Source organism: Acaromyces ingoldii (assembly GCF_003144295.1).
Source record: "Acaromyces ingoldii strain MCA 4198 unplaced genomic scaffold FA10scaffold_6, whole genome shotgun sequence".
In the NCBI taxonomy this organism is placed as follows: domain Eukaryota; kingdom Fungi; phylum Basidiomycota; class Exobasidiomycetes; order Exobasidiales; family Cryptobasidiaceae; genus Acaromyces; species Acaromyces ingoldii.
Window position 1 is genome coordinate 152,127 of NW_020290252.1, and position 26,590 is coordinate 178,716.

A 26,590-nucleotide genomic window follows, 5' to 3' on the forward strand; every position below is an offset into this window, starting at 1 on the left:
TACCCTTCAGTACTCTGGCACCGAGCTCAGACCGACAGCTTCGTAAATAAAAATTGTTACTCCTGACAGCAAGTCGCTTGACGCGACGCCCTGTAATAAGGTGATGACCACAACAAGGGGCTGCACGCCAGTGACGCCATCGACACGAAAGAAGGGCTAGACGAGGGTGACAATGTGAGTGAGCTGGCAGTTGAGCGAACAAGGATTATCAGGAGCTATTCTGCGACAACGAAAAGAAGAGGGAAAGTACAGGTAAAAGAGCTGCTGAAGTAGGGCAGGCGTCGCAGAGCGACACCTGCGTCATCTCAGTAAATTCGCTTGAGAACCTGCTTGAGAGCGCGCTGAAGACTGCGGCGTTGTGCAGCAGGCTGTATTGCGTGCTCGCGGACGTCTAGTATACCGCTGGACGTCCGGCAAATAGGTTCGAATAACAAAGTCTGGTAAACAGCGTGCGTGCGATAAACAGGCGCGCGAAAACAGGGAGAGCGCTTATCAAACAGGGCCACGGGGCGTTGGACGCCTCAGACCCTGACAGACAACAACGAAGTCAACAAGAATAAACAGAACAAGATCAACAGCAGCGACAGGAGCAGCAGCAGCAGAAGCGATACTCTCGGAGTCAGAAAAGACATTCTTTTCATCAGTACTCTTTATCTTTTGGCAGGGTTCAGGTATGGACATTTTGGACGTTGAGCTATTTCGCGCACAGAGATGATCAAGAAGAAATGTAGAGAAGGCCAAACTAGGAGCTATAGAGAACCAATGGGACGCAGACAGGACCCATGCCTTTCTGCTTCTCGTCTTATTAGACGCTTAATGCAAACGTGAAGATGAAGGCTTTGAGCGCACCTTCTTGGGAAAGTATTTGAGGGCCGTCTCGAGGAGTACTTCATGAGGGAGGTGACGATAAGTGCTCACGATCTTCGTTGGATAGGCAGGCTTCTGCTTAGATCTTTGGGATTTTGTGCTGCTGCTGTGTCTAGATGAACTGGCGTCATCATTTTCGTACCAAACAGGTCGGCGTTTGTACCCGTCCGACAAAAGGGCAGTGGTGAACAAGGCATCGGCAAATTCTACCTCATAACTCATGGTTGGTTCCCCCTTGAGCTTGGACATGATCTTATTTAGGCGGTTGACTTGTGTTGTGACGCGAAGACGTTTCTCCTCATCCGTGCTCTCCACTATGAGGAGCGTCCCTTTCTCTTTGGCGTTCTGAACCCAGGATGAAAGGTGGTGCCGAAGACCCTTTTGAAAACCTGCCACGGCATCTTGGACAAGATCGCAAAACATGTCAAGCCTTGCTTTCGCCGAAAGTCGATTGAAAAAATATGGCGGAATTAAGAGGGGGAGAACGAGGTCTTTTTCCAAGATTCTTTTGACCTCGAAGAGCGTGTTGGCAATGAATGGATCCTTTTGCGCAAAGTCGAGGTGAGCAGATGGGAATCTGTCCTTAAGAAGCTCACGCGGAACATAGGTCTCGCCTGTATCGAGCGACTGATAGCTCGTGAAGATGACGCCTTCCTCTGTTTCCCGGTAAATGTCGTTGAGCAGCTTTGGTAATTCCTCCGCTTGGACACGATTACCCTCTATCTGCGAATTGTGGTCTTGCTGCACGTAAACGGAGCCAATTTTTCCCTTTCCCTTGCAAATTGTCTCCCACAGAGCTTTATGCTGTTCCGGTCTTGTGGGCGCCACCTGATGTATGTCGTTGACGATGCCTTCGTTTATCTGAAATCTCTCAAGGCCCTCAAAATCAGGGGCTCGAGCTTGGCCCAAGAATTCAGATTCGTACCATTCACCCTCTTCAGGAGGGTCACGGCCGCCGTACGTCGTGAATAATGAACGATCACGCCGAAACTTGTTGTTCCAATTCTCAAAGTGACCGGCAGCACGATGGGAGTCCTTGACGCCGTTAAAGACGACGTGAGCGTGAGCATACTTACCCGGCTGCCTCATCATGATGTCGAGAGCGGCCAAATTGCCAAGACTAACTTTGTTGAAGTTGATGAGATGCCTCGTGGGAAGGTCAGGGTGCGGCTGGCTGACGACCTGCGCACAGAACAGGGGCACAAAGGCGAAGAGAAACTTGAGAAGCATCTTGGATGAGGGTTGACTCGATCGACTAAACCAGCTCTCTTCCTCTTTCTTATGTAGTTCTCTCCCTCGTGTGCAGTGCCAGTCTCAACTTGCAAATGTCAGCTTCTAGCCTGTCGTTCGGTACTCTGACACCGAGCTTTGACCGACGGCTTCGAAAGATTGTTACTCCTGACAGCAAGTCGCTTGACGCGACGCCCTGCAACAGGCTGGTGGCCACAACAAGGGGCGTCAGTGACGCATCGAAACTAAAGAAAGGCTAGACGAGGTCGAATATGTGAGTGAGCTGGCAGCTGGAGAAATTAGAGGGGCTACTAGTCGGTACTCTGCGACGAAGAGAAGAGAAAATACATGTGGAAGAGTTGCTCATGTAGGGTGCACTGCGACGCCTGCGTTTTCCTGGATATCCGCTTGAGGAACTGCTTGAGAGCGCGCTGGTGTTTTGCGTGCTCGCGGACGTCTGGTGAACTGCTGGACGTTCGGCGAAGAGGGCTGAACAACAGAGTCTGGTAAACAGCGTACGTGTGATAAACAGGCGCGAGAAAAAAAAAACAGGGAGAGAGACGATTAGACAGGGCTACGAGGCGTTGGATGCCTCGGACCCTAACAGACAACGACGAAGTCAACAAGATAACCAGAACAAGGTCAACACCAACGACAGCAGCAGCAGCATTGACAACAATACCCCTTTCTCTCCCTTTCTCTCACTCTATGACTCTGAGACGTATTTCACGCGTGCGCCGTACTGTACAGTACACTGTATCAGTCATTCTTATCAAGTCTCGACACCACAACGTTTGCACTAATGAAGCACGGGCGAATCAGCTGAATTTTGAAAGGAGAAGTAAAAACCGCCAGCATTCTCCCTCTTCCCCGCTCGGGACGGAGGAGGCGGTAAATTAAGACTGCTTCGAGAAGTATTCCAGTGCCATAGCGAGGAGCTCGTCCCTAGGGAGGTGGGAAAAGGTTTTGACCATTGACGAGGGGGCAGCTTCCTGCTTGCCGCGATTGCCGTGGTGGCTGCTGTCGTCACCAGAGGAGGTAGCTTCCTGCTTGCCGCGAATGCCGTGGAGGCTGCTGTCGCCACCACTGGAGGAAGACGGGCCTTCGTACGACCAAGACTGCTGCTCAAATTGGTCGGACAGGAGTGCAGCCGCGAAAAGTGGATCCGCAAACTCCACCTCGCCTTCAGGGATCGGATCCCGATCGAATTTGAGCTTGACCTGTTCCAGGCGCTGCAACAGCTGCTTGTGCTTGATCTGCTCCTGGTCGTCTTCTTTTGAAGTGCTTAAAATCTCCTCAGCTCGGATTATCCAGGCTTGGATGTGCTCGTGCACTTCTGTGTCGTAGCCTTTCAGACCCTCCTGGACCACTCCGAGTACAGAGTCAACACTGTCTTTCTTGTCATCCGTTTTCATTCGATTGAGATAGCGTTGGGGCAGGAATCTGAGCTCCTTGTAATCTCTGTTGACAATCTTGTCGACCTGAAGCAGCGTGGCGGCGACAAACGGATCGTCTGTAGCTGCTTCAAGCTGAGCGGCTGGCAGTTTGCCGTCAAGGGAACTAAACGGGACGAAAGTCTCGCGATCTTCAAACGAGCTAGGGTCCATCACGACGATTATAGTGCTGGGTTCGTAGATGCTCTCGAGCGACTTGAGATACTTGTCCACTTTTGCAGGGTCATCAATCCCAGGTTGGATGTAGTTGCTTTGCACGTATACAAAGCCGACGCTGCCATGATACGTAAATATATGGTTACTGAGGGCTCTGTGGTCGTCCAGACTAATGGGCGCGGTCTGATAAACATCATAAAGAACGCCAGTGTCCACCTTCATGCTATCGAGGCGAGGCAATTGCGGCGATTGTGCTTTCCCAACAAAGCTCTTCTCGTACCATTCGCTGGATGGACGACCGTTATTGCGGTGGCCATACGTACTGATTTTCAACATGGGTTCGAACCCTTTCTTGCGGCCAAAGCTCTCGTGCCAGGCGTAAAAATTACCGGCCGCACCTTCAACATCGTGGACGCCTTTGAAGGCGACATGTGCACGATTGTACCGAGTCGATGCAAAGACCATCATGTCGAGCGCCGCCAGATTCCCCAGACTGGCCTGGTTAAAGTTGATCAGCTCTCTGTTGAAGTTCCCAGCTTTGCCCCCGCCTTTGCTGCCGCCTTTGCTTCCAGCTTTGCTCCCGGCTTTGTTTCGAGACTTCGCAGCCTGGACACCAAGCAAGGCAAGAAGAATGAGCAGCAGATAGAAGAGACGCATCGAATGAATGGATAGATGGGGGGTAAAAGGCTTCTCGCTTGCTTTCTAGATCAAATCTCGCCCTTTTTGTACTCAACCGTCTTGCTGCCACGCCTCACGAGGCACGCCGCCATCAGAAGACAGAGTAGCGGTCGTCGGCGCCCCTGAGCCCGCGCGGGACGGCGACACGGCTGTTTACGCGGCTCATCCGAGTCTCAGTAAGTCATTTTTTTCATAGACCGGGGCGTCAACAACGGCGTCGACGAGAAGGGAAGCAACAACAACAGAAGAGCACACAAAGACAGCCATGGCCCTTTTCAATTCTCCGCTGTCGCTCCAGCGACAGGAGTGGCTCCTCTCGGTCCTGAGTTCGATCCAGGCCAATTCTGTGAGCAGCAGTAGCAGCAGCATCGAGATCAGGCGAGTCGATGATGCTGACTGCAAAACTTCCCTCCAGATCCTTGAGATAGGCTGCGCAGAGGCGCCTCTGACGCTATGCATTGCCACTGTGCCTCCTGCCCCATTCGTGCCAAGCCCCGACTGGCTGAACGACATCCTCCGTATGCGATTCCCTGATTCGTCGGGCGCATATACCGGGCCGTCGCAGGTGGCGCCTGCAGACATCATCGCGCTGGATCTCGACGAAGCAGTGCTCAGGTGGCCCATTAGGCTGCTCGAGCAACAGGGGCCAGAGGAGGAGCCGCGCTTCAGGGCGATGCGCGTGCGCATCCTCCAGGGAAGTCTCGCGCAGTTCGACAGCAGACTGCGAGGCCTCGACGCCATCGTGGCAGCCGAGGTGTGAGGCTCGCTCCAGACTCATCCTATCCAATGTGCACACTCTGATGCCCCTCTTTTCAGCATCGAGCACCTCGACGAAGCAACACTGGAGGCGTTCGGTCGCGTCGTCCTGGGTAGATACCGTCCCAATAAGCTGCTCGTGACGACGCCCAACTACGCATTCAACTGCAATTTCCCCGGTGCCGATACACGACAGGGCTTTTACAAGGATGTCACGGGTAGGACTGACCGCTGGTTCCGCCACGATGACCATCGCTTCGAGTGCGTTGTGACAGTCCCGGACATGTATTGTAATATTTGCCATAAGCGCTTACGGCGATGCCCCGCAGGTTCACGCCGAGCGAATTCAGTGCGTGGTGCGATGCGCTGGCTGCGAGGGAGGGATACGATGTCGAAGTGGGCGGCATAGGCATCTGTACCTGGAAGCAGCAACGAGAGCACAAGAGCGGAAGTCTGGAGGAAGAAGACGCAAAGTATGCCAGCCAGACCGCCCTCTTTACCATGCGCCATCCGGACGAGGAGCCCATTGACGAGGGAGAGGGCAAGATTCATACCCTCAAGACGCTGTTTGATCGAACGCTGGCATGCACAAGCGACCCCGAGCCGGCTCTCGCGCCCAGGATCCGCCAGCTGACTGTCATGGTCATGGAGCATGCCCAGGTGTCGGGAGTCCGATCCATATGCTCCTCAGTAAAAGTCGCTGCTGACTGCTGGACTGTGTGGATGGATCGAGCAGTGAGGCTCTCGTGTGCAGGACGCCTCGACGTGTGGTTCGAGGCGCTAGACGTGCTGCAGCGTGACGGTGAAGCAGACAGGCACGGCGCAGCTATGCAATTCGGGCTTATTCAGAGAGGCGCCTCGCTCCTTCTCTGCATCATCTCCGCCGAACATCCCCCGGCCGGCATGATGCAAAAGGAAAAAGAAGAGATTTGCTCGACGAAGCGTCCGAGGAGCCCAGCCTACACATCATGGTCCTGATTCCTTGCCAAATTTCCTTCTTCCTCCCTTTCCCCCCCTCCTCCACTGGACAAAGAAGAATCTGTTGACAGCTAAAAGCGCGACGAAAGAATTAGAAAAGTAGGAACCAGGTCTCGCGCAAAAAGTGAATCTATCCCTTCTTCCATCACTTTTGCGCGCCTCTCTCATTCTCTCTCACTTAAAGAAAGGACCAGGGAGACGGAGCAAGCAGCATGGCGGCGCCCATGCCGCCCACGGGCACGATTGGGGCTGCGGCGAGCGATGCTGAGCGGCGGCGCACGCTGCCCGAGCCCGTCGTCTCCTTTGACCTGCCCGTCGTCGCTCGCCCGTTGCCGGATGCTCGCCCATTACCGTCAGGGACTGGGGCAGGAGCAGGGGCGCAAAGGGACGGAGTCGCCGTCGCCAGTGTTAAGAGAGCATCCGACGAGCTGGACCTCGAGGCGAGCCTGACGCTCGTCCAGTCGCTGCGCCAGAGCCGGCTGACGCACCTGACGGCGCTCCTCCCCTTTCTCTCGACTCGGCACCGCACCGCGACGCGGTACCATGCGCCGCCGCGGGGCTACCCCTTGCCGGCCGACCTGGATCCGACAAAGGCAACGCACAGCCAGACGCACCTGGCGCGCTGCGACGTCGCTATTGGGCCCCTCATCTTTCCTCGGACGCGCTTCGGCGAGGCTTCGTCGGCGACGGCGCCTCTCCCTGCTCCCCCTCAAGCCCTTCATCCCCATCCTTCTCAACATCCTTCCCATCCTCCTCCTCTCCCGGCGACATCTCACTTGGCAACGCCGGCGGCGACGGGCACGGCTCGGCCTGTGGGTCCTTCATCGGCTGCTCGTCCCACGGCTCCCTCCTCGTCCGTGGGGCCTCCCACGTCAGCCGCTGCAGCACCATCAGGGCCCGCAGCAGCAGCAGCAGCAGGGTCGGGATCAGGGGCAGGAGCAGCATCAGGAGCAGGGACAGGGACAGGGACAGGGACGGGAGCAGGACCAGGGGCAGGTACCACAGCCTCAGGCGGAGCACCAGCGCCAGCACCAGCGCCACGCATCGATGCGGACCTGGTGCAGGAGGTGAGCCGGCGCGCACAGTCGGACCCACCGCTGCAGCGGCTGCTGCACATTGCTGCGAATGGCCGGGCGTCCAACGAGGAGCTGAGGCAGCTTGCGGGCGTCATTGCGAGGATCGGCGACGAGATGAAGGCTGCGGCCGGAGCAACGGGATCAGCGGCAGGGGCGCCTGCGCCTGCGCCTGCTGCTGGGCCAGCGACGGCGACGGGACAGAGCGCCACCGTGACTGGGCCTCCTCTTTCACAGCAGGCAAAGGGGCAAGCGAAGGGGCCAGCGTCGGCGTCGGCATCGGCGTCGACTTCGACAACGACATCGCCAGTCAAGGCAGGCACGGCGGCAGGAACACCGGGAAAGGGAAGGGGAAGGCCAAAGGATCAAGCAAATGCAAAGGGCGCCAAGCCCCCGTCGGGCGCAGGGAAGGGTGTCAAAGCTGCCCCTGACGGTGCAGCAGCAGCACTGACGGGTACGAATGCGACGACGCCGGCAACTGCGTCCGATGCAGTAAATGCGCCGCATGCACAAGGCTCGGCCACAGCAGCGAGTGCTCCACCACCAGCTGCTGCTTCGAGCTCCAGCAGCAGCAACAGCAATAACAGCGGCGTGCCGGCTTCCTGCCCCATTATCACCGTCGAGTTCCGCGAGAACCCAAGTGCGCGCTTCATCCTGCCCCTCTGGCGACCAGCGACGATTATCGAGCGCCGTCTCTCGCCGCAGAGCAACAAGCGAAAGATGATCAAGGTCACCATGTGGCTTCCCGCCATTGGCTCGAGCGCCGCGCGAGCAGCCAACGCCATTGCGCGAGGAGGCGCAGCGGGCGACGACGAGGACGACGAGGTGCCCGCGCCTGCTCCCGGCCACCAGCGCGACGCGCCAAAGGGCGCAGAGAGGTATCCCGTCACTTGGACCATCACGCCGTGTGCCGACGAGGACGACAACGAGGGCGAGGGAGAGCGCAAGGAGAAGGAGATACCCGAGTCGCTCTGGGACGCCTTTGGCAGGGTCGATACCGGCAGCCTTGCCGAGGAGGACAATGCACTCCTCGATGCTTTCTTAGAAAAGGTGGGTGATACCTTTATTGACTACCGCTCCCTCACTCACTAACACAAGGTCACCCACAGTACCGACAGGCAGCGCCCATGTTCAAGACGACACCCAAGCTGCACGTCGCAACCCCGTCCAAGGACCTCCAAGACCACCTGACAGACCGCTTTGTCCCGCGCCTCCACAGCCTGTCCAACCGGCCCGTCGTCCGACTCAAGAAGGGCGACGATGCGGCGGGCCACGCACACGCTCCACCCCCGCCCGCGCAGTTTGTGCCTGTCTCGCATTCGTCGTCATCGTCGCTCTTCTCGTCGAATGGCAACAACAAGCGCGCGCACGACGACTCAGTCGAGGCGCACGTCAGACAGGCAGGCGATGAGTCGCCCGCGGCGGCCAAGCCCAAGCGCAAGCGGCACGTCGCGACGCACAACCCCGACGGCACACTCAAGCTCTGCCAGGCCTGCGGCACCAATACCACGCCCATGTGGCGACGTGGGCCCGCGGGCAAGAGCACGCTGTGCAATGCATGCGGCGCCAAGTGGAAAGTTGGCCGCCTTGTGGTGAGTCAAAGCGCGTCTCTCAGAGATGTGATCAGGAAAGGCAAAAGCAGGCTGACGTGCGGTTCTGCATCAGGTCCCGGATCACCCGCCGACCGCTTCGACTCCAGCTCTGGCTTCTGCTTCAGCCCCGGCCTCCAATGCTGCCTCAACGGCGGAGCTAAAACCGACGACTGAAAAGCAAGCGACGACGCCAGAGAAAGACACGTCGCAGGCAGATTCGAGCAGAGCAGACTAGAAGAGCAGAAGTGAAATAAGATGTATTTGTTCCCTGGTTGTTGTATCATGATCACAAAGAGAGAGAGAGAGAGAAAGAAGATTACCGCCTCGGGATGCCCATGCCCCTTCCTCTGGGTCTCATGGCCCTCTGCGCTGCGCCTGGCGGCGCTTTCGGTCCCGGCTGGCCCTGCTCCGAGGGCCGGTTCCTGATGGTCTCGTCGACGCTGAGGATCAGGCAGGCGGCCTCTGCAGCGCTCGAGATGGCATTGACCTTGACGAGGGCAGGCTCCCAGACAAACTTTTCCATGTTGTCGGCGACGCCCTCGGACTCGATGTCGACGCCGTCCCAGGTGTGGCCCTGGGCGTGGCGCATGCGGAGCTTGTTGAGCACGTCTGTCGCCTCGAAGCCGGCGTTGTCGGCCAGCTGTCGGGGAATGACCTCGAGCGACTTGGCAAAGGCGCCAATGATGAGCTGCTGCTTGCCGTGCACGGTCCGCGAGTAGTCGCGCAGGTATTTCGACACCTCCATCTGTAAAATAAACGCTGTGAGCAAGAAGAGCTTAGAGTCACTGGAAAATGAAGACGCACCTCGGTTGCACCGCCGCCAGCAACAACCTCGTTGTTCTTGATGGCCCGCTTGACAATCATGACTGCGTCGTGCAGGCTCCGCTCCACCTCTGCGATGAACTGCTCCGCCCCGCCGCGCAGAATCATCGTCGCCGTCTTTGCCTTGGGGCAGCCCTCGAAGATGTTGAAGCGCTCGCCGCCAATCTGCACCTCGTCGAAGCGGGCGCACGTGCCGAGGTGCCGGTCCTCGATGTCGGAGCAGGTGCTCTGGACCGAGCCACCGACGGCCTCGACGACACGCCGCAGGTCGTCAGCAGCGACGCGGCCTGCACAGAAGATGTCGCGGTCGGCAAAGTACTGCGTGGCCAAGTCGCCGATGGGCAGCTTGCTCAGCACGACCTTGGCACCCGTCTTGACAATCGCCTCGAGCTTTGCATAGATGATCTGCCACTCGGCGTCCACAATGGCCTGGTATTCAGACACGTCGTTGATCCTGACCTCTGCGTTGTCCTTTTCCGCCTTGAGCTCCAGCTCGACATTGAGGCAGACAATCTTGGGGTCCTTGAACGTCTTTGGCTGCTGCTCAAAGCCGGCGTAGGCAAACGTCTTCTTGAATGCGACACCCTTGATCAGCAGGCTGTCCTGCATCGCGCCACCGGGCACCTTCTTGACGCCAATCAGGCTCTCGTCCAGGTCGTCCTGGTCCAGCGCGCTGACGGCATCGACGACCATGTTGGCAAAGAAGGGCCGCTGGCTCACGATCAACTTCGAGTTCATCGATGTGCCTGCACACTTCATCAGCAGATCCCGGAACGCGACTGGGTCGCTCTTGTCGATCTTGACGGCCATTTCCTTGATTCTCTCGACGGCCTTAGAATCCATTCCACAGGTCAGCACACACCAAAAACTTGCAGCACGACATGACAGGACCCACCAGCTGCGCCGCCTTCCTGTATCCCTTGATGATGATGTGTGGGCTGACGCCGTCCTCGATGAAGCTCTTTGTCTCCTTGAGCATCTCGCCTGCCAGCACCACGACCGACGTCGTCCCGTCGCCCACCTCTGCGTCCTGTGCCCTCGCAATGTCCACGAGCGTCTTGGCAGCCGGGTGCACAATCTCGAGCAGCTTCAGAATCGTCGCTCCGTCGTTGGAGATGGTGGCCTGGCCCCGCTCGTTGACCATGAGCTTGTCCATGCCGCGTGGGCCCAGCGTAGTCGCGACGCACGCCACGACCGAGGCGCAGGCGCCAATGTTGGACAGCAGCTGGCCAGTGCCCTGCGACGTGTCGGTGCCCTCGCGCAGCACAATGACGGGCGGCTGCATCATGCCGCCCAAGCGGCTTCCTGCCATTGCCATTGCTGCAGAAAGTTGAGAAATTGGCGATCGACTAGGTGTTGGAGTGATGGAAGACTGGGCTGCAGAGACTAGAAGAAGCTCGTCTTATGTAAGCAGATGCTGCACGTGTCGATTGCAACACGTGGCTCTTCAGCTTGAACAAGAGGAGGCGACTTCAGAGCTTTCCTCGCTGAAACTGGAGCCATGCGAGCAGCTTGAAGCCCTTCTTGGACCTCAGACAGCAGACTAGAAAGTCTTTGGGCAGTGTGTGGCCAACGTCAGTGCATGAGAGAGCGCCAACACGTGCCCACGATGACGTCTGGCTAACGACGCCCGAGTGCCAAGCTGTATTAAGACTCTATTCAGGGCGAAAATTTGGATAGCGCAAAGCTCAGAAGCTTAAAATTTGTTGCTCTTCAGAGGTGCAGGCGGTGCAGTTGTTAGTCAAGAGGCTGCACAGGGCAAGGTGCCTGTACTCCGGCTCCGACCTCCCCGCTAGTGGTGACCTTGTCGAAAGCGGTGCTAGCCGTTCCTGTCGGAAGCACTGGCCATCTATTGCATCGGAACAAGAGGCCGTTGTGGGTTCCGACCCTTCTACCACCATCAACCTTTCCCCCCCGCACGCCAAACAGACCAGCACACGAGACAAAGATGGAAAGGATTGGAATCTTGCCCCGCTTCACGCAGCACGATCATGAGATCGCCATGCGCTTGCGCGAGCACAAAGTCTCTTGGAGTGGCGATGACTTTACTGTGAAGGACGCCGTGACGCAGGGCCCTCTGTTCCGCATTGACGGCGCCGCCTTCTCGCTGCGCGGGTCCAAGTCAGTCAAGGACGTGGAGGGCAAGGCGCTGTTCACCGTCAGGGGCAAATTCCTAAACATCCCGCCCAAGTACGAAGCAATTGACCCAGCTAGTGGGCAGGTGCTGCTGGAGGTGTCGTCGCCGCTTGTCAGTTTCTCCTCCAAGCTCAAGGCCAGGTTCAGAAATGTGGCGGGTAGCGGCAATGAGATGGAGCTCCAATTAAGGGGTGATTTTGTGCGTCGCCCGCTCTATCCATCCTTCTCTCCCATTTGCTGTGGAGACTGACTTCTTGTGTCTTCCCAGCTCGCACGTAAAGCCGACATTACCACCGCGGACGGGCGCGTCGTCGCCAAGATTGAGAGGACTGCTCGGCTTGGTGCGGCCAACCTCCTCTGTGAGTGTTTCTCTTCATTTCAAAGCAGTAATTAGGATTGACCCGGAGCTTCTTCCCTTGTTAGTCGACAAACAGACGTACGTCGTCACGGTGCAGGTGAGTCAGCGCAAATGCTCTACCCCAGAGAGAGAAAGCCAACACATCCAAACAGCCGTTCGTCGACATCTCGCTCATTGTTGCGCTGTGTGTCTGCCTCGACGAGCGCTACAAAGACCAAAACAAATGATGAAGACGGACAGTCGGCCGGCGGACCGGCCAGGCGTCAGTGCTTATGCTCAGACTCAAATTACCCAGTCCATTATCCTCCTCCTGAAAATGCTTCGACTCACGGACCGCGGAAATGAGTGTCCCCGCCGCCGCCCCGTCCTCTTATTCTGTGGGTTCTCTATTTTGCACATGACAAGTCCGCTCTATTCTGTCTTTGTATTTCTGTCTCTCCCCTTCTCTCTCTCACATCTCCTCCAATCGAACCTTACACTCTTTTTGACTCCCCCCATCCCTGCTCCAGCGACTCAATCCACATGCGACGCCTTCTCTTTTTTCTTCTGCTGCTTGGAGCCGCGTCCTTCGTACAAGCCAGCTCTCTAGCACGGCAAACCAGACACAAGAGGACAGACGAGGATCGACGGCGAGCAGCATCGCTCGTTGCGCGTCGAAGTGACTTGAGCTTCGAAGAGAAGCTCAGTCAGCTCGATGAACAGCTAAAGTCAGGCGACCTCGACATTGACGGGCACGATGCAATCAGGGCCCAATTCTCCGACGAATTCAAGCATCAGGCCGACACACTCTTTTCCGTCGACAAGGCCAAGGTGGCGCTGCTTGCGGGCAGCAAGGACCTTGGCTTTCACGATGCACACCACACGACCGCCCACAAGCCGGGATATACCCTGTCACAGGGCCAGCTCCAGCACACGCCGACACCCGAGTCGAACTACACGGCAGGGCAACAGGCCTGCACCAACCCAGAGAGGCTCGTGGCGTGGTCGAATGTCGAGCCAGAGGACAAGCGCGCATTCATCGAAGCCGTCAAGCGCCTGACGGTGATCCCTAGCAAGCTCGGCGGCAAGGGGAGTCTCTACGACGACTTTACAGGCACTCATGTCTTTCTTTCCTATTCTCGTGCGTGTCCTTGACTGCTCAACAAGCTGGAGCAGGTCTTTGCTGACTAAATAATCCGTGCGCAGTCCATGGTACCTGCCTCTTCCTTCCAGGCCATCGTGCACTGGTGGTGGCCTTCTACCGCGCCATCCGCCAGGAGTGCGGCTACAAGGGCCCCATGGTCTTTTGGGACATCTGGACGAATGCCAATGCGTCCGATCCCAAGAGCTTCACCCATCACCCGATCTTTGACGACAAGCTGGGCTTTGGCGGCACCGGTGACAGCAAAGACAGCTATCGAATCAAAAACGGGCCCTTTGCTGGCTGTGAGTCTTCCCACTAGACGGAGCGAGTTTGAAAATTTGACAATACAACACCCCTTCCAGTGATGGTCAACTACACCAGAGACGAAATGCATCCGGGCAAGGTCAAGTACGACCCACACGTCATCACTAGGCGCTTTGCGCTGTATTCCAAGGAGAAGACACCGCACAGCTTCTTCTTGTCGACCGATGCGCTCAAGTGGGTCCTCCAGGCGCCAAATTACTACGACTTTGAGCAGCGCTTGCAGAGTCAGTAGAGAAGTCTGCCTTACCCTGTGCTTCTTTGTTGACCGACCCGAGGCTCCTGAACACAGTGCGCATACACGGGTCGGCGCACCATGCCGTCGGCGGCCAATTCAACTTCCTCGAATCGGTCAATGGTGAGTGCCATCGCCTTGGCATCGTACGAAGTTTCTATGTGCTCACTCGAGATAGACGCCGCCATGTTCTGGTCCCTCCACGGCTTCATCGAGTGCATGTGGCAGAAGCGCCAGCACATGGCCGGCGGCCGCTTCAAGCACGACTTTGAGGTGAGCTGTGCCAGCCATAACAAGAAAGTCTTTGAATTAAAGCTGATGGAGATACAGGGCTGGGTGCTGCCGCACAGAAAGGGCCCACGGTGCACCAAGGACACGCCCATTACGACCCTCGGTCTCTACCTCGAGGATGGGCCGCTGGGCGAGTACTTTGACACGACAAAGGCAGGTCTGTGCTTCGAGTGCGACCACTTTGACTTCCTGGACTTCTGAGTGTGAAGAGCGCCTCTTTTCTCTTTCTTTGCAATACCATTACCACATTCGTTTGGCGTCGTTATGCTTTCTCTCGGTGCTGGATCTCGGAGTGGAGCTGACGCTAGGGCATCTCGCGTGAGCGAGCCTAAACTGACCTAAAGACGCGCTTGCTGGGAGTTGAATTTGGGTGTCACCCGACCATCAATCGCATCTTCTCGGCTGCCCAACCTGGTGCGTCTACTCTTCGCTTCGAGCCTGCGCCCTGCTATCATGACGGCCCTGCACCCCAGCACCCTGACTTCGCTGGTCCCGGGCGCCACGGCCCGCGGCTCGGCTTCGTCGTCGTCGACATCGGCCAATGCGCCGCCCGAGCTGGCCGTCCAGTTCCTCAAGTACTCCAACGCCTCGCCGACGCCGTTCCATGCCGTCCAGACGTCGTCGTCGATGCTCGAGTCGGCCGGCTTTGTGCGTCTCAAGGAGTCGGACCTGTGGGATGGGCAGCTGGAGCGCGGCGGGCGCTACTTTTTCACACGCAACCAATCGGCCCTCGTTGCCTTCGCCGTCGGCGCCAAGTTCCAGCCGGGCGAGGGCGGCGTGCACATCGTGGGCGGCCACACCGACAGCCCCAACTTCCACCTGAAGCCCAAGTCGAGCAAAAAGGACAAGGACGGCTACCTCCAGGTCGGCGTCGAGGCCTACGGCGGCGGCATCTGGCACACCTGGTTCGATCGCGACCTGACGCTGGCTGGCCGCGTCATTGTCGAGGAGGCTTCGGGCAGCTTTGTCGGCAGGCTCGTCCACGTCAAGCGGCCGCTGCTGCGGATCCCGACGCTGGCGATCCATCTGAACCGGACCGTCAACGATGGCTTCAAATTCAACCTCGAGGAGCAGACGGTGCCCGTGCTCGGCCTGGCGGTGCAGGACGCCCTGAATGCACCCTCGTCTTCCTCTTTGTCGTCGTCGTCGGCCGTCGGCGCGCCGCAGATGAAGGACAAGCACCCCTCTGTCCTCCTCGAGCTGCTTGCGCAGGAGCTCGGTGTCAAGCCGGAGCATATCCAGGACTTTGAGCTGAGCCTTGCCGACACGCAGCCGGCCGCTGTGGGCGGCATCGCAAACGAGTTTATCCATGCGCCCCGCCTCGACAACCAGATGACGTGCTTCTGCGCCACGACGGCTATCATCAATGCCCACGCCTCGTCGGCCGCCCTGGCCCAGTCGAGCTCCATCCGCGCCATGGCCCTCTTTGACAACGAGGAGGTGGGCTCCGTCAGCACCCACGGCGCCGAGTCCAACATGGTCCCCTCGCTCATCCGTCGCCTTGCCACGCTGCACCTCCAGTCCTCTTCGTCTTCGTCGTCGAGCGATGCCGCCGCTGGGGAAAAGCAGTCGTCGTACGACCGCAGCCTCGCGCGCTCCTTCCTCATCTCGTCCGACATGGCCCACGCCGTGCACCCCAACTACGCCAAGATGCACGACGACGAGCACCGGCCAGCACTCAACGGCGGGCCCGTCATCAAGACCAACGTCAAGCAGCGCTACGCCTCGACGGGGCCCACGACATTTTTGCTGCGCAGGATCGCGGCCAAATGCAATGTGCCGCTGCAGGAGTTTGTGGTGCGCAACGACATGCCGTGTGGAAGCACCATTGGGCCAATGATGTCCAAGATTGGCCTCCGCACTGTCGACATTGGTGAGTTTCGCCCGCCTTCTCTTCATCGTATTGTTGATTGACGCTGAAGCGGAACGGCCTCGGACAAACAGGAAATCCGCAGCTGAGCATGCACAGCATCCGCGAGACATGCGGAAGCAGGGACGTCGAGCTCAAGATCAAGCTGGTGAGTAGGAGTTCATTCACTGTGAGGAGTGACGACCGCAGCTGACGGAGGGTGGTCCGTCTGGCACAGTTTGAGACCTTCTATGACCACTTTGAAGGCGTCGACGCGGAGCTCACAGTCGACTAGAAAGAGACACGAACAGTTGTCTGAAGATAATGCAATGAATTGAACAATTGTTGAGGGGGGAGTCCATAGAAGGGAGAGAAGTACAGTGCCTTTCTTCAACGCCTCGTACCGCCGCCTGCAGCGTTGCCCTGCAGCATGGGGCTGGCGGCGGCAAAGAAGCGCCTGACATCGTCCAACGAAAATTCGAGGCTGAATCCCTGGGTTGCGTAGCAGTCGCGCAGGATCCGGCCCAGTCGCTCCGTCTCGGCCACGAAGCCCTCCTCGCACGCCCTCCAGACCTTCTCTAGCACTTCGCCACCACCCCCGCCGCCACTGCCGCCGCCACCGCTGACGCCATCGTGCCCGAGCAGCTCTTCGAGCTCGCCCAGGAGCTCCTCGGCCTCCTCATCGACGCCGTCCTCGTCGACATCAGCACCCACACCGCCGCCCTCGTCGTCGTGCGCCTGCATCTGGGCCGCGCGCCACTCGCCAAAGTCGGCCTCGTCGGCGGCGTCTGCGTCGTTTTCAAAGTGCTTGGCGACGCGCTTGGCCAGCACCTCGATGCTCTTGCGCACGTCCTTGAGGCCGTACTCCTTGATGAGCCGCTTGGCGGCCGACTTGCTGTAGGCGCTGTGCAGGCTCACTTCGCCTGGCGGCGTGCTCCGCAGCAGGCCGTCGATGCCGTCTCCAAAGTCCTGTAGTGCGGAAGTTAGCAAGGGAACAGTCAGGGTGTTTCATAAAAAGCACGGCCAAGCGCTCACCATCATCTTGCTTAATGGTCGGCGCAGGGCAGAGTGGACATAGGCCAGCGTCGAGTCTTCGAGGATGTGGTGGGCGCGTCGAACGCAGGGGACAAGGGCGCGCCGGGTGCTCTTCCTCGTGCGCCTCCGCAGCAGGCGGCCGACCTCTGTGACGTAGAAGTGCATGTTCTCAATCAGGATGACGTGGTGGTTCAGCAGGCCCTTGTCCTCGTCCTCGCCAGACATCATGGCCGTCGACGACGACGTGGCCGAGGCGGCCATGGCCTGGAGCGCATCAAACATGGTGCTGCTCAGCTGCTCGTAGTAGCCATCGACGGCGCGGCGGATGTTGAGCTTGCGCATCTCTTCGCTCGACCCAGCGCACACGGCCAGCAGCTGCGACTCGACGCGGTCGACAAAGACGGGAAAGACGCGGATAAAGTACGTGACGCCCCGTCGCTTCTTGACGCTCAGCTTCGTCTGCTCGACGGCGCGAATCTGGTCGCCGATGAAGCGGTCGAGGACAGAGGCCAGACGCATGTGCAGCTTCTGCAGGGCGCGGAGCAGATAGTCGTTGGAGAGCGTCTCGGACAGGACAATGGCGCGATCGAGCGCTGCCAGAATACCGAATATTTGCCTGACCACGCCCTTATAGTTAGCTTTGTTGTATCTCAAAGAAGAAGCAGAAGAGAAGAAACACTCACCCCCTGTCGCGACCGAGAACGGCATCGGCGAAACCCTGCCATTCGGGGCCGAGGAAGCCAAAGATGAGCTCGAGGGCGCCCTTCATGTCTCTGAAAGGCGCACCGCCGCCCATCCCACCCGCCTGCTGGTACTGATCCGACAACGAGAAGATCGCCGCGGCTCTGCGCCTAAAGAATGGCTCGAGGTCCATGTAGTCGGCAAAGGTGACGGCATTGTCGTTGATATGGAGCAGGTCCGAGACGAACGCCTGCTCCCTGCTGACGATGGGCAGAATCTGGAACAGGATCCTCGAAAAGGACTCGCTGCCAGACGAGGCTGCGCCCGCCTTTCGCGACCGCTGCTGCAGCTGGTTGCGGGTCCTGCCACCGCCGATTCGCCGAATGGTGTTGCTCCTGAGCGCAGTCACGCCCGCCCCTGCGCCTGGACCGCCACCGCCCGCACCCATGGCGGCCTGGCCTGAGGCAGAGAAGCTGCTCGCCTCGACGTTGTCCACCTCGCCCTCGTCCGTCGCTCGCTGCGCAGCCTGCTTTGACGCGCTAAATACCCTCGTCATCTCACCCTTGTACCGCTCGCTAGCACTGGCAAAGTAGGCCGCCGAAATCCTCGAGAAGATGGCAGGGCTGACCTCCTTGACATAGAGGATCAATCCACAGTAGCGCCCCAGTAGATCCTCGACGACGGCGTGGTCCATCATGCCATTGTTGGCGCGCCGCTTGGGATCCGAGAGGATCATGTCCGTCTGGCGGTTGAATGCGTCGGTGAGGAAGTCAAGGAGCCGCTTGGCGAAGCGGTCGGCCACCTCGGTGTATTCGGACAGTCTCTCGGTGGCGGCCGCCATGCCTCCCTGCTGCTGGTCGCCCGCGCCCGCCGCGCCCCGCATCTCGTCCTCGGTGCGCTTGGCCTGGAGCATGGCCTTGTACAGCGCAGCACCAGCCATCTCGGCCTCGGCAATGCCCTCGTCCGAGTCCAGGCGCACATGGAGGAGCGCCTCGACGGCCGCCTGGTCGACGTGAACGGTGCTGAGGAGCTTCTCGACCTCGGCATACAGCGCACGCTGGTTGCTCGTCTGCACCTGCAGGCCCCTGTTCTGGCCCTCGATGTGGGAGATGTCGTCTGCGCGCGAGTTGAGCTGCACCTTGAAGCCGGCAATCATACTGTCGATGGCGTCGAGCTGGTTGAGGGCCTCCTCCATGTGGCCCACGACGAGATTGACGCGGTCGTCGGACTCGATGATGGCGTGGATGTTGGCTGCGTCGAGGGCGGCCAGCTCGTCGAGGAGGCGGGCCTCAATGACGTCGGCTGTGCCCTTGGCACCACCACCGATGCGCTTTCCCTGCACGCGCGCGCCGGTAGACCACTCAAAGCCCTCCAGCATCTCCTCGACGTTGAGCAGCGTCGCGTCCTCGTCGTCCTCGTCGTCGAGCTGCCCGACCTCAGAGCTGGTGGTGATGTCGCCGACGTTGGTGGCGCTCTTGGCCGGCGGCCTCTTTGCCGTCGCCTTGAGGTTGGCCAGGACGTCGTCTGGCTCAGCCGTCTGCGCTGCCTCGTCCCTCGCCCGCGCCGTCTCCTCGTCCTCCTCATCCTCCTCACCCTCGGCCACGCCGCGCAGGCCTGTGCCAGCCAGGAGCATCTTCTCGTACGCAGCTCCACCCCTGACGGGCTCGATGGAGCTGAGCCGGGCCCTGGCGTCGCCGCCCTGGCTGCTGACCGAGAGCGACGAGGAAGCCGAGGGCCGGGATCTGGGCGGTCTCGTCCGAGGCTTGGCCACTGTTGTGGACGCCTTTGTCGCTCTGCTTTCTTCCTCCTCCTCCTTCTCTTCCTTCTTCTCCTCCTTTATCATCTTGTCCTCTAGCAGCATCTCCTTTTCCTCTGCTGGCGACTGCACGACGGGCAGCTCGGCGTCGCTGGACACTGCCGGGCTGGCCAGTGGTGGGATGGCGAGGCTGCCGTTGACCGAGGGCGACGAGGACATCGCGGACGGGTCACTCTCCTTGCGCGACGGTGGTCGTGGCCGGAGGGGTGCGGTGCTGGGTGCGGTGCCGTTGGAGTAGACGGACCTCGCCGAGGGTGGTGGGAGCGGCGACGGCGTGGCATTGCTGTTGTTGGCCCGGGGGTCGTAGAAGGCATCCTGGGGCGCATGCCCCCCCGCCTGCCTCGAGCTCGACCGTGACCGCGTGGGCGATGTCTGGCTCGGCTGCGCCGGGTCGGAAGTGCCCAGCATCGCGGTGTTGATCGAGGGAATCACCGTCGCAGCCGAAGACGACGACGAGGAGGACGAGGAGCTGACGGGCGCCAGCGGCTGGAGACCCTGGTCCAGGCCCACGCAGCGGGGCAGGCTGTCGTCGCCCGTGTACTTGCGGTAGACTCGGACCATCTTGGTGAGGAAGCGCGACTGGTCCCGCGCACTCTCCGTCTGCCAGCTGATGGACCTGGCGAGGGTGATGGTGAAATGCTGGGGCTCGTCGACGATGACCTCGCGAAGCAGGTTCAGGTCCCAGTCCTTGCCGATGCTGTAGCTCCCATTGCCGTTGCGCTTGGCCTTGTTGATCGTCACCCGGCCCGTGTCGCGCTGGACGGCGAGGATGAGGTAGCGGGCCTTGCGCTCGCCCCCCTCGACGGTCTCCCAGATCTTGAGGTGCTCCATGTACGAGTTGGACGGCTGACGGGACCGCAGCGCCGCATTGAATGCGTCTTTGTCACCTCCCCCTCCTCCTCCTGACCCTGAGCTGCCCCCACCCGAGGACGCCGAAGGCCCCGCGGCGGCGGCTCGAGTGGCCATGGTCCTTGCTGCTGTCGGTGGTGTTGGTTCGTCCGTCTTCCGTCGAGCACTAGCCCTGGTACTACTACTACTACTACTACTTTCACCACTACTACTAACAACTCACTACTGCGCTACTACTACTCTACTACTACTGCCTGCTTGCTTTCCCTTTATCCGTTTCAAATAGCCCCGCTACTACACGTGTATTTTGTGGAGATTGGACGGGGCGAAGAGACCGGGACTAGGAAACTAGGAATTGTTAGGACTTATTTCCGATTTGAGCACTTGACCGTCGCTCGCAGTGCATTGCATCTGCTGCTGTTGGAGTCACAACCACTACGACTTCGACTATCGCCAGCGAGGGTCGACTGTTGTGAGAAAAAGCAGCGGACACAGCGGCAGCAGCAGCAGCAGCAGCAGCAGCAGCATGGCGCCGCCGCTCCGGGCCCGACCGGCGCCCATCGACCGCTTCACGGATGCATCCGCGTCTGCCATCACCTCGGGCTTCTCGGCCGCCATGGCACTGGGCCCACAGCCAAAGGCGGGGCCCAGCGAATTCTCTGCCGCCTCGTCGACCGAGGGCGTCGAATGGCTCCGGGACCTGCAGAGCGTCTCGGGCTTTGGAGGCACGGGCACGCCGGCCGACGATGACGACGACGACGACGACGACGAGAGCGAGGGCGAGGGGTCCAATGCTGCTGCTGCTGCTGCTGCTGCGGGGTCCAAGAGGAAGGGCGCCAAGAGGAGGACACTAGGTGGTGGTGGCAGCGGCAACAACAAGAAGAAAAGTAGCAGCAGCGGCGGTGGTGGTGGCGGTGGCGAGGAGGAGGACCAGGCGGCGGCGCGAAAGGCGCAGAACCGCATTGCGCAGCGCGAGTTCCGCCAGCGCAAGCAGCAGTACATCCGAGCGCTCGAGGCGCGTGTCGAGCTGCTGTCCAGCGACCACGACACCCAGGTCGACCGGCTACGCTATGCGCTGCGAGGTCTTTTAGCTGAGAACAACCAGCTGCGGGCATTTGTCAACAACCTTGCGTCGTTCATTGGTCAGGCTGGCCTGGGCGGGCCGCTGCAGCGCGCAGGCATGTCGCGGGAGGAGCTCCAGTCGATCATCTTTGGCTCGAGCGAAAAGAGTGGGTTTCTTTCTGCATTGACAAAGGTCTAACGCGCCTGCTGATCATATGGATGCACTACACAGCCATGACGGAGTCGTGGCAGAACTGGCCGGGTGCAAAGGAGTGCGAGGCGCTGCGCAACATTCGCATGGAGTCGAACCTGCCCCCCGAGGGCCTGCCCGAGAGCCTTCCGCCCAATGCGGCCACGACGGCAGCCAACAAGGCCCGCGCAGCAGAGTCTGCCGCCGCCGCCTCCTCCGCTGCTGCTGCCAAGGATGACGACAGTGGCAGCCCCGGGAGCAACAAGAGGAAGTCGAGCATCGACGAAGGGCCAAAGAAGCGCGGCCGGAAACCAAAACAGGCACAGGCACTCTCTTCCTCGTCGCCCTCGACGACGGACCAGACGCGGTCGCTGCCGTCGGCCTCGTCGCCAGCGGAGCAGAATCAAGGCGAGCAGCCACAGCGACAACAGCAGCAACAGCAGCAGCATTTACAGCAGCAGCAACTGCTCCAGCAACAGCAACAGATGGTCGCATTCATGCAGCAGCAGCAGCAACAGGCCCCGCCCGAGCAGCCCTACATGCAGGTGCTTGCCCAGCAGCTCGTGCGCGATCCCCAGGTATTCTCGCAGTACTTTGCAGCAGGCCCAGACTCGCTCAACCTCACCAATGCCAATGGCGCCCTCGCCTCGGCCTCTCCGTCACTCGATGGCCCCGCAGGCCAGGACTCGAGCGCGCTGCTGGCCAGCCTGTTTGGCGTGCAGCCCATGATGCCCTTTTCCAATGGCTCACCACCTTTTACCACGACGCCGGCCAAGACGACGACTCGGCAGGGCGAGCCCGACGAGGTGCGCAGGCTCCGCGCACTGGGACTGCGCGTCCTGGCCTCGCGAAAGGAGAAGCGCAAGGAGCGTGGCGAGCCAAACGAGGAGGCCGCAGCAAAGGCAGACGAGTCTGCGCTCGACCGACAGCAGCAGATTGTCATGCAGCTGGCCTACCACATGGCCAACTACCGCCGGCAGCCGTCGTACGAGCTGCCGTCGATGCTGAAGCCGTCGGAGATCCAGCAGACGCGGCCCCACGACCCTTTACTGGACATTATGCCCTTTGTTGGGCTACGGCAGAACTGCATCGCACACCAGGATCGCCTTGACATTGACGAGATGATCACTGTGCTGCTCGACAATGTGCAGGTGCACGAGGGCGACGCCATGGATCTCGCCGCATGGGAGATTGAGCCCGGCTTTCTGTTTGCCTATCCGTGCGTAGCGATTGGCTCTCCTTGTGCTTCAGCAGCCTCTCACTGACTTTGACAAACAGCTCCCTGATTGACAGCCAGACGCTCGAGAGCTGCAACCGGTGGCGGCGATCGCGCGGTCAGCGGGACCTCACATTTGAGTGCCTGACGATGGGCCGCCCTTCTGATGCATGAGTTGGCGAAACCTGGGCCAGTCAAATGCCCCCTTTCGATGCTTCTTATCTCTACTTGTCACGCCCATGTACTACTGTCTCGATGTGATATCATTCATCATGTGTCATTGCCGCGCCAGATTGCCAGAGGGGCGCAGCCGAACAGGCTCTGTGCACGTTGCTTCGGCACAGTGTGTCCACCAGCGCCACTGTGCCACCTGTTACCTTACGTAGGGGCGCTGGCGCGACACAGTGCTATCAATTACGTAGGAAGGGTCTAGAACGAGGCCATGCAGCAGCGCGGGCAGTGCACACACGTCAGCCGCCCTCAGCAGTATGCGAGCAGAGCGCTGGACGACGCCCAAGCGCATGAAACCTTCGACATCACGATGCCTTTCTCTCCTCTCCTCTCGCCTCGTCCAATTAAAAAAAATGTGGACCTCAATTTATATTGCGAAAAAGAAAAAAAAAAAAAACCGACGCCCACCGCCGCTCGATTGTAATGGAAAGTTAGAGTGGTGACGAAACTGTCTGAATTTGGGGCTGAAACAGAAAGCGACATGGGCGCCCGACGAGCGGGATCTTATATTGGAAAAAAACAAATCCAACTTCCAAGCGCGTTTCGTGTGTGTGTGACCTCGAGGTGCGACTGACCGCATGGTTGTGGCTGGGCCATCCCCCCCTTTGTTCCACAAATTCGGCAGACAGGCAGGCAGGAACAGCATGGTGTACATATAGCAGCCGCATCTCGAGATCTCTCCTTGCAACCATCTCCTACTTCCCCCCTTTCTCTCTCACCAGTGCGCTCGACGCGACGAGAGAAACGGAGATTTTAGAGCGGAGCAGCGGTGCTAACAACCTCAGAGCCCAGCTTCTTGGAATATTTTTTTTTCGACACCAGCAAAAGCAGAAAGCCAGCGCCGGGCGCTCCACATACAGCACACACACACCCTCAACCTCGCAAGGCAAGCAAGCAGATAGCAGCCGCCCAGCCCGCCCAGCTACATAAAAAAAGGGGACATCAGCGTCCAAAGTCAGGTTGGGTCAGATCTCGAGAAATTCGTACCCAACACGTCCGTCCGTCCATTGCTCCATATCCATTGCTGCTGCCACCAATCTCACTTCACACTGCACTGCACACACATACACTCTTTTCCCACCGACGAGGGGACGCAGCAGGCAGGCAGCGACAGGTCGACTCTTACTGTTTCGACGCGCCGTAGATCTATCTCGGACGTACGCCGCCCCCTTTTGAAGGACGAAGCATCACTGTGACGTGCGACGTCATTTGGCTGGACCAGCTTTCCTCCTTGGTCAGCGTGACGGGCTGCTCTCCCATCGACGCCAATCGACAGGCACTCAGTAAGCCCACGCATCAGTCGACAGTAGCTAGTGCATCAGGTCCCGGTTTGCAGACCGGACGCTACTACGCCCGACGCGAAGAGGAGAGAGGAGCAGAGAAAAAAAGGAACAGCAGACGAGAGAAACACTAAAAGCGTAGAGACTCGCACGACGTGCATTGCATCTCGTTAGCGCCGCCCGCCGGCTAATATTCCCTTTAAAGGCCATCGGAGGCAGCCCTTTGTCGTCCTTTCTGGCTCTTCTTCTTCCCTCTTCTCCTTTCTCTCTGTTCCGTTTCAGGCCCGGTGCTTTTCTTCTCTCCTTTCTTTCTTTTCCTTATCGTTCATCGGATTCGCAGGGGAGCTGGTCTCTCTCTCTAGTCCGTCGAGTTTGTGTAGTTTGGTTTGAGTCGGGTGAGTTGTGGCCCGGCGCATACCGGTGGAGGTGTCGGGAAGTGACGCTGACGAGGAAAGTGATCACCAGGGAGATGATGTCGGTCGAGGAGCAGGTGCAGGACGAGGAGCTGAAGCAGTCGCCCACGCTCTCGAATTCGTCGTCGTCGTCGTTTTCGTCCGAGGAGGGCTATCTGAGCAGCGCGAGCAGCGACGACCTGGTCGAGAACGAGAGCGGCGACGAGACGTCCGTCGAGGGCAGCAGCAGCGATGGCTCCGACGAGGAAGAGGGCGAGGAGATTGTCTTGAGGCCCTATCGGACACGGCCGGCCAAGAGCAGCCCGCTATGCGACTCGGCGTCGCTCTCGCAGCTCCAGGCGCTCTTGCCCATGCCCAAGATTGCCGTGTCGTCGCCGCCTCCGCAGCAGAGGAGCCCGTCGGCGACGTCGGCCATGTCAATGAGGCAGGAGGCTGTCCTGCGCTCGTTTCGACAGAGGCGGCAGTCGGAGCTCGAGGAGACTGTGCCGCTGCCGCGCATCGAGATCGAGCAGGTCGGCTTGGATGAGGACTCCGAGTCTGACTGCGCCGTCGAGGACGAGGACGAAGATGGCGAGGAGGGTCGGAGCAGAGCGAGGGCATCGCGACGGATGCTCTCTGCACTGGGACGTGGCAGGCCCGGCATGAGGCGCCAGCAATCGCTCGCAGACCGGCGAGGAGGGGGCCACGCCCGCGTGCCCTCCCTCGACCAAATCTCGACGCGGGTGGCTGCACTCCAGACCGAGACCGAGACGCCGTCGCCCGCCTCGTACGTGAGCAGGGGCACCATGGCGCTGCAGAGCCCCACACCCGGCACGCCTGGCTCCGCGTTCTCGATGTCGCCGACACCGACGCCGACGCACGCGCGCAGCTTCAGCTGCCCGCACTCGTCGTCGGCGGCCGCCACCTTTGGCAAGGTCAAGGTCTTTGTCACGCCACCGACACCGAGGCCCCAGCTGCCATCGAGCCCCAGCACGCCGTCGTCGATGTCCTTCAAGAGCTCCGAGCCGAACGAAGGCCACGGCCTGCTGCTCACGCCCCCACCCGTCGAGATGGCGCCCGGCCGCAACAAGCAGCTGCAGGAGAGCCAGGAGCAGCAGCAACAGCATATGTGGACAACGATGGTCAGCCAGTTCTGGACCAACGCTGCCATCTTGGGAAACGCCTCGGTGGCAGCGGCCGCGGCGGCCGCGCAGATAAATGCGACAACACCGTGGCCGCAGCAACAGCAGGTATTGATGACGCCCCCGACGGAACTACACATTCCGCGACGGCAGCCATCGAAGCGCAAGACAGCGGGGCCACCAGGCAAGAAGGACGAGGGGGACAAGGCGGCGGTGTCGGGTGCCGCAGAGAGCAGCAGCTGGTGGAGACGGCCCGATGCGCCCCAGCCACGGCAGCCATCAACGTCGTTTAGGCCCATCACGTCTGCGGTCAACGCAAAGGAGACGAGGACGAGTTCGTACCCGCAAAAGCCCAAAGAGGACACGGCAAAGGAGGTGAAAAAGTACGTGCCGCCGGCCAAGAGGGGCAGCTTCGGCTCGGCCACGACGTCGTCACCGTCACCGGCGGGCTTCAATGGCCTCGGCAAGCGAGCGAGCCTGCCTGCGAAGCCGGCGGTCCCGATGCCCGCACCGACCGACCGTGCGCGGGTGGCACAGACGATGCTGACTCGTCTTGGCCAGCGCCAAGGACAGACAGCGGGAGCTTGATCCCTCTGCGAGCCGATTATAATATTCATTCCTTTCGTTACCTCTGCGGTCACACTGTCGATCCGATCATACAAGTTTGTGCTTTTCTCTCGACATCGCCCAATTACTTTTTCTGGCCATCGTGTAATCGACCACCACCATCATCATCATCATCACTCCATAGCTCTCATTCAAGTGCATTAATCTCAA

General features: G+C 59.6%; 10 protein-coding genes across 10 annotated transcripts; 7 read left to right on the top strand and 3 right to left on the bottom strand.

The window, feature by feature from the left end:
• Positions 1 to 813: 813 nt before the first annotated feature.
• FA10DRAFT_262169 (hypothetical protein) lies at positions 814 to 4,364 on the bottom strand (the record flags this gene model as incomplete). Its single annotated transcript, XM_025520102.1, has 3 exons — positions 814 to 2,158; positions 2,446 to 2,600; positions 3,069 to 4,364. 3 exons carry the CDS (start codon positions 4,362 to 4,364, stop codon positions 814 to 816), a joined length of 2,796 nt encoding a protein of 931 aa, XP_025374885.1.
• Positions 4,365 to 4,876: 512 nt separating this feature from the next.
• Positions 4,877 to 5,552, top strand: FA10DRAFT_255243 (hypothetical protein; the record flags this gene model as incomplete). Its single annotated transcript, XM_025519760.1, has 3 exons — positions 4,877 to 5,141; positions 5,202 to 5,402; positions 5,471 to 5,552. Coding segments are annotated over exons 1-3 (519 nt in total), but the record flags the coding sequence as incomplete, so codon positions are not given.
• A 715-nt stretch (positions 5,553 to 6,267) lies between these two features.
• FA10DRAFT_281277 (hypothetical protein) lies at positions 6,268 to 9,056 on the top strand. The gene is made up of 3 exons (XM_025523677.1): positions 6,268 to 8,242; positions 8,302 to 8,784; positions 8,858 to 9,056. Exons 1-3 carry the CDS (start codon positions 6,332 to 6,334, stop codon positions 9,017 to 9,019), a joined length of 2,556 nt encoding a protein of 851 aa, XP_025374887.1. The 5' UTR covers positions 6,268 to 6,331; the 3' UTR covers positions 9,020 to 9,056.
• Positions 9,027 to 10,918, bottom strand: FA10DRAFT_255246 (putative CCT7-component of chaperonin-containing T-complex; the record flags this gene model as incomplete). Its single annotated transcript, XM_025519761.1, has 3 exons — positions 9,027 to 9,529; positions 9,589 to 10,437; positions 10,502 to 10,918. 3 exons carry the CDS (start codon positions 10,916 to 10,918, stop codon positions 9,101 to 9,103), a joined length of 1,695 nt encoding a protein of 564 aa, XP_025374888.1. The 3' UTR covers positions 9,027 to 9,100.
• A 502-nt stretch (positions 10,919 to 11,420) lies between these two features.
• On the top strand, positions 11,421 to 12,475 carry FA10DRAFT_174537 (hypothetical protein). Its single transcript, XM_025518254.1, has 4 exons — positions 11,421 to 11,941; positions 12,011 to 12,101; positions 12,166 to 12,197; positions 12,253 to 12,475. Exons 1-4 carry the CDS (start codon positions 11,555 to 11,557, stop codon positions 12,325 to 12,327), a joined length of 585 nt encoding a protein of 194 aa, XP_025374889.1. The 5' UTR covers positions 11,421 to 11,554; the 3' UTR covers positions 12,328 to 12,475.
• FA10DRAFT_174583 (Di-copper centre-containing protein) lies at positions 12,248 to 14,209 on the top strand. Its single transcript, XM_025518255.1, has 5 exons — positions 12,248 to 13,220; positions 13,286 to 13,525; positions 13,586 to 13,771; positions 13,837 to 14,052; positions 14,110 to 14,209. Exons 1-4 carry the CDS (start codon positions 12,623 to 12,625, stop codon positions 14,049 to 14,051), a joined length of 1,239 nt encoding a protein of 412 aa, XP_025374890.1. The 5' UTR covers positions 12,248 to 12,622; the 3' UTR covers position 14,052; positions 14,110 to 14,209.
• A 240-nt stretch (positions 14,210 to 14,449) lies between these two features.
• On the top strand, positions 14,450 to 16,214 carry FA10DRAFT_255249 (putative aspartyl aminopeptidase; the record flags this gene model as incomplete). Its single annotated transcript, XM_025519762.1, has 3 exons — positions 14,450 to 15,943; positions 16,015 to 16,088; positions 16,158 to 16,214. Exons 1-3 carry the CDS (start codon positions 14,524 to 14,526, stop codon positions 16,212 to 16,214), a joined length of 1,551 nt encoding a protein of 516 aa, XP_025374891.1. The 5' UTR covers positions 14,450 to 14,523.
• An 18-nt stretch (positions 16,215 to 16,232) lies between these two features.
• On the bottom strand, positions 16,233 to 20,572 carry FA10DRAFT_269008 (hypothetical protein). Its single transcript, XM_025522568.1, has 3 exons — positions 17,638 to 20,572; positions 16,955 to 17,570; positions 16,233 to 16,888 (listed from the first exon to the last, which is right to left on the bottom strand). The coding sequence occupies exons 1-3, from the start codon at positions 20,415 to 20,417 to the stop codon at positions 16,310 to 16,312; spliced, it is 3,975 nt and encodes a 1,324-aa protein (XP_025374892.1). The 5' UTR covers positions 20,418 to 20,572; the 3' UTR covers positions 16,233 to 16,309.
• A 174-nt stretch (positions 20,573 to 20,746) lies between these two features.
• FA10DRAFT_269009 (hypothetical protein) lies at positions 20,747 to 23,080 on the top strand. The gene is made up of 3 exons (XM_025522569.1): positions 20,747 to 21,529; positions 21,595 to 22,771; positions 22,831 to 23,080. The coding sequence occupies exons 1-3, from the start codon at positions 20,827 to 20,829 to the stop codon at positions 22,940 to 22,942; spliced, it is 1,992 nt and encodes a 663-aa protein (XP_025374893.1). The 5' UTR covers positions 20,747 to 20,826; the 3' UTR covers positions 22,943 to 23,080.
• A 1,407-nt stretch (positions 23,081 to 24,487) lies between these two features.
• Positions 24,488 to 26,525, top strand: FA10DRAFT_174817 (hypothetical protein). Its single transcript, XM_025518256.1, has 2 exons — positions 24,488 to 24,674; positions 24,745 to 26,525. The coding sequence occupies exon 2, from the start codon at positions 24,749 to 24,751 to the stop codon at positions 26,399 to 26,401; it is 1,653 nt and encodes a 550-aa protein (XP_025374894.1). The 5' UTR covers positions 24,488 to 24,674; positions 24,745 to 24,748; the 3' UTR covers positions 26,402 to 26,525.
• Positions 26,526 to 26,590: the final 65 nt, after the last annotated feature.

Excerpts from the sequence above, each read along its gene's own strand:
- FA10DRAFT_174817 (XM_025518256.1), top strand. The coding sequence starts at position 24,749 with ATGATGTCGGTCGAGGAGCAGGTGCAGGACGAGGAGCTGAAGCAGTCG.
- FA10DRAFT_269009 (XM_025522569.1), top strand. The coding sequence starts at position 20,827 with ATGGCGCCGCCGCTCCGGGCCCGACCGGCGCCCATCGACCGCTTCACG. Across the intron at positions 21,530-21,594 it reads CTTTGGCTCGAGCGAAAAGA|CCATGACGGAGTCGTGGCAG; the intron begins GTGGGTTTCTTT and ends TGCACTACACAG. Across the intron at positions 22,772-22,830 it reads GGCTTTCTGTTTGCCTATCC|CTCCCTGATTGACAGCCAGA; the intron begins GTGCGTAGCGAT and ends TTTGACAAACAG.
- FA10DRAFT_269008 (XM_025522568.1), bottom strand. The coding sequence starts at position 20,417 with ATGGCCACTCGAGCCGCCGCCGCGGGGCCTTCGGCGTCCTCGGGTGGG. Across the intron at positions 17,571-17,637 it reads GTTCTCGGTCGCGACAGGGG|GCAAATATTCGGTATTCTGG; the intron begins GTGAGTGTTTCT and ends GGGCGTGGTCAG. Across the intron at positions 16,889-16,954 it reads GACCATTAAGCAAGATGATG|GACTTTGGAGACGGCATCGA; the intron begins GTGAGCGCTTGG and ends TCCGCACTACAG.
- FA10DRAFT_281277 (XM_025523677.1), top strand. The coding sequence starts at position 6,332 with ATGGCGGCGCCCATGCCGCCCACGGGCACGATTGGGGCTGCGGCGAGC. Across the intron at positions 8,243-8,301 it reads TCGATGCTTTCTTAGAAAAG|TACCGACAGGCAGCGCCCAT; the intron begins GTGGGTGATACC and ends GGTCACCCACAG. Across the intron at positions 8,785-8,857 it reads GGAAAGTTGGCCGCCTTGTG|GTCCCGGATCACCCGCCGAC; the intron begins GTGAGTCAAAGC and ends GTTCTGCATCAG.
- FA10DRAFT_174537 (XM_025518254.1), top strand. The coding sequence starts at position 11,555 with ATGGAAAGGATTGGAATCTTGCCCCGCTTCACGCAGCACGATCATGAG. Across the intron at positions 11,942-12,010 it reads TCCAATTAAGGGGTGATTTT|CTCGCACGTAAAGCCGACAT; the intron begins GTGCGTCGCCCG and ends GTGTCTTCCCAG. Across the intron at positions 12,102-12,165 it reads TGGTGCGGCCAACCTCCTCT|TCGACAAACAGACGTACGTC; the intron begins GTGAGTGTTTCT and ends TTCCCTTGTTAG.
- FA10DRAFT_174583 (XM_025518255.1), top strand. The coding sequence starts at position 12,623 with ATGCGACGCCTTCTCTTTTTTCTTCTGCTGCTTGGAGCCGCGTCCTTC. Across the intron at positions 13,221-13,285 it reads TGTCTTTCTTTCCTATTCTC|TCCATGGTACCTGCCTCTTC; the intron begins GTGCGTGTCCTT and ends ATCCGTGCGCAG. Across the intron at positions 13,772-13,836 it reads CTTTGAGCAGCGCTTGCAGA|TGCGCATACACGGGTCGGCG; the intron begins GTCAGTAGAGAA and ends TCCTGAACACAG.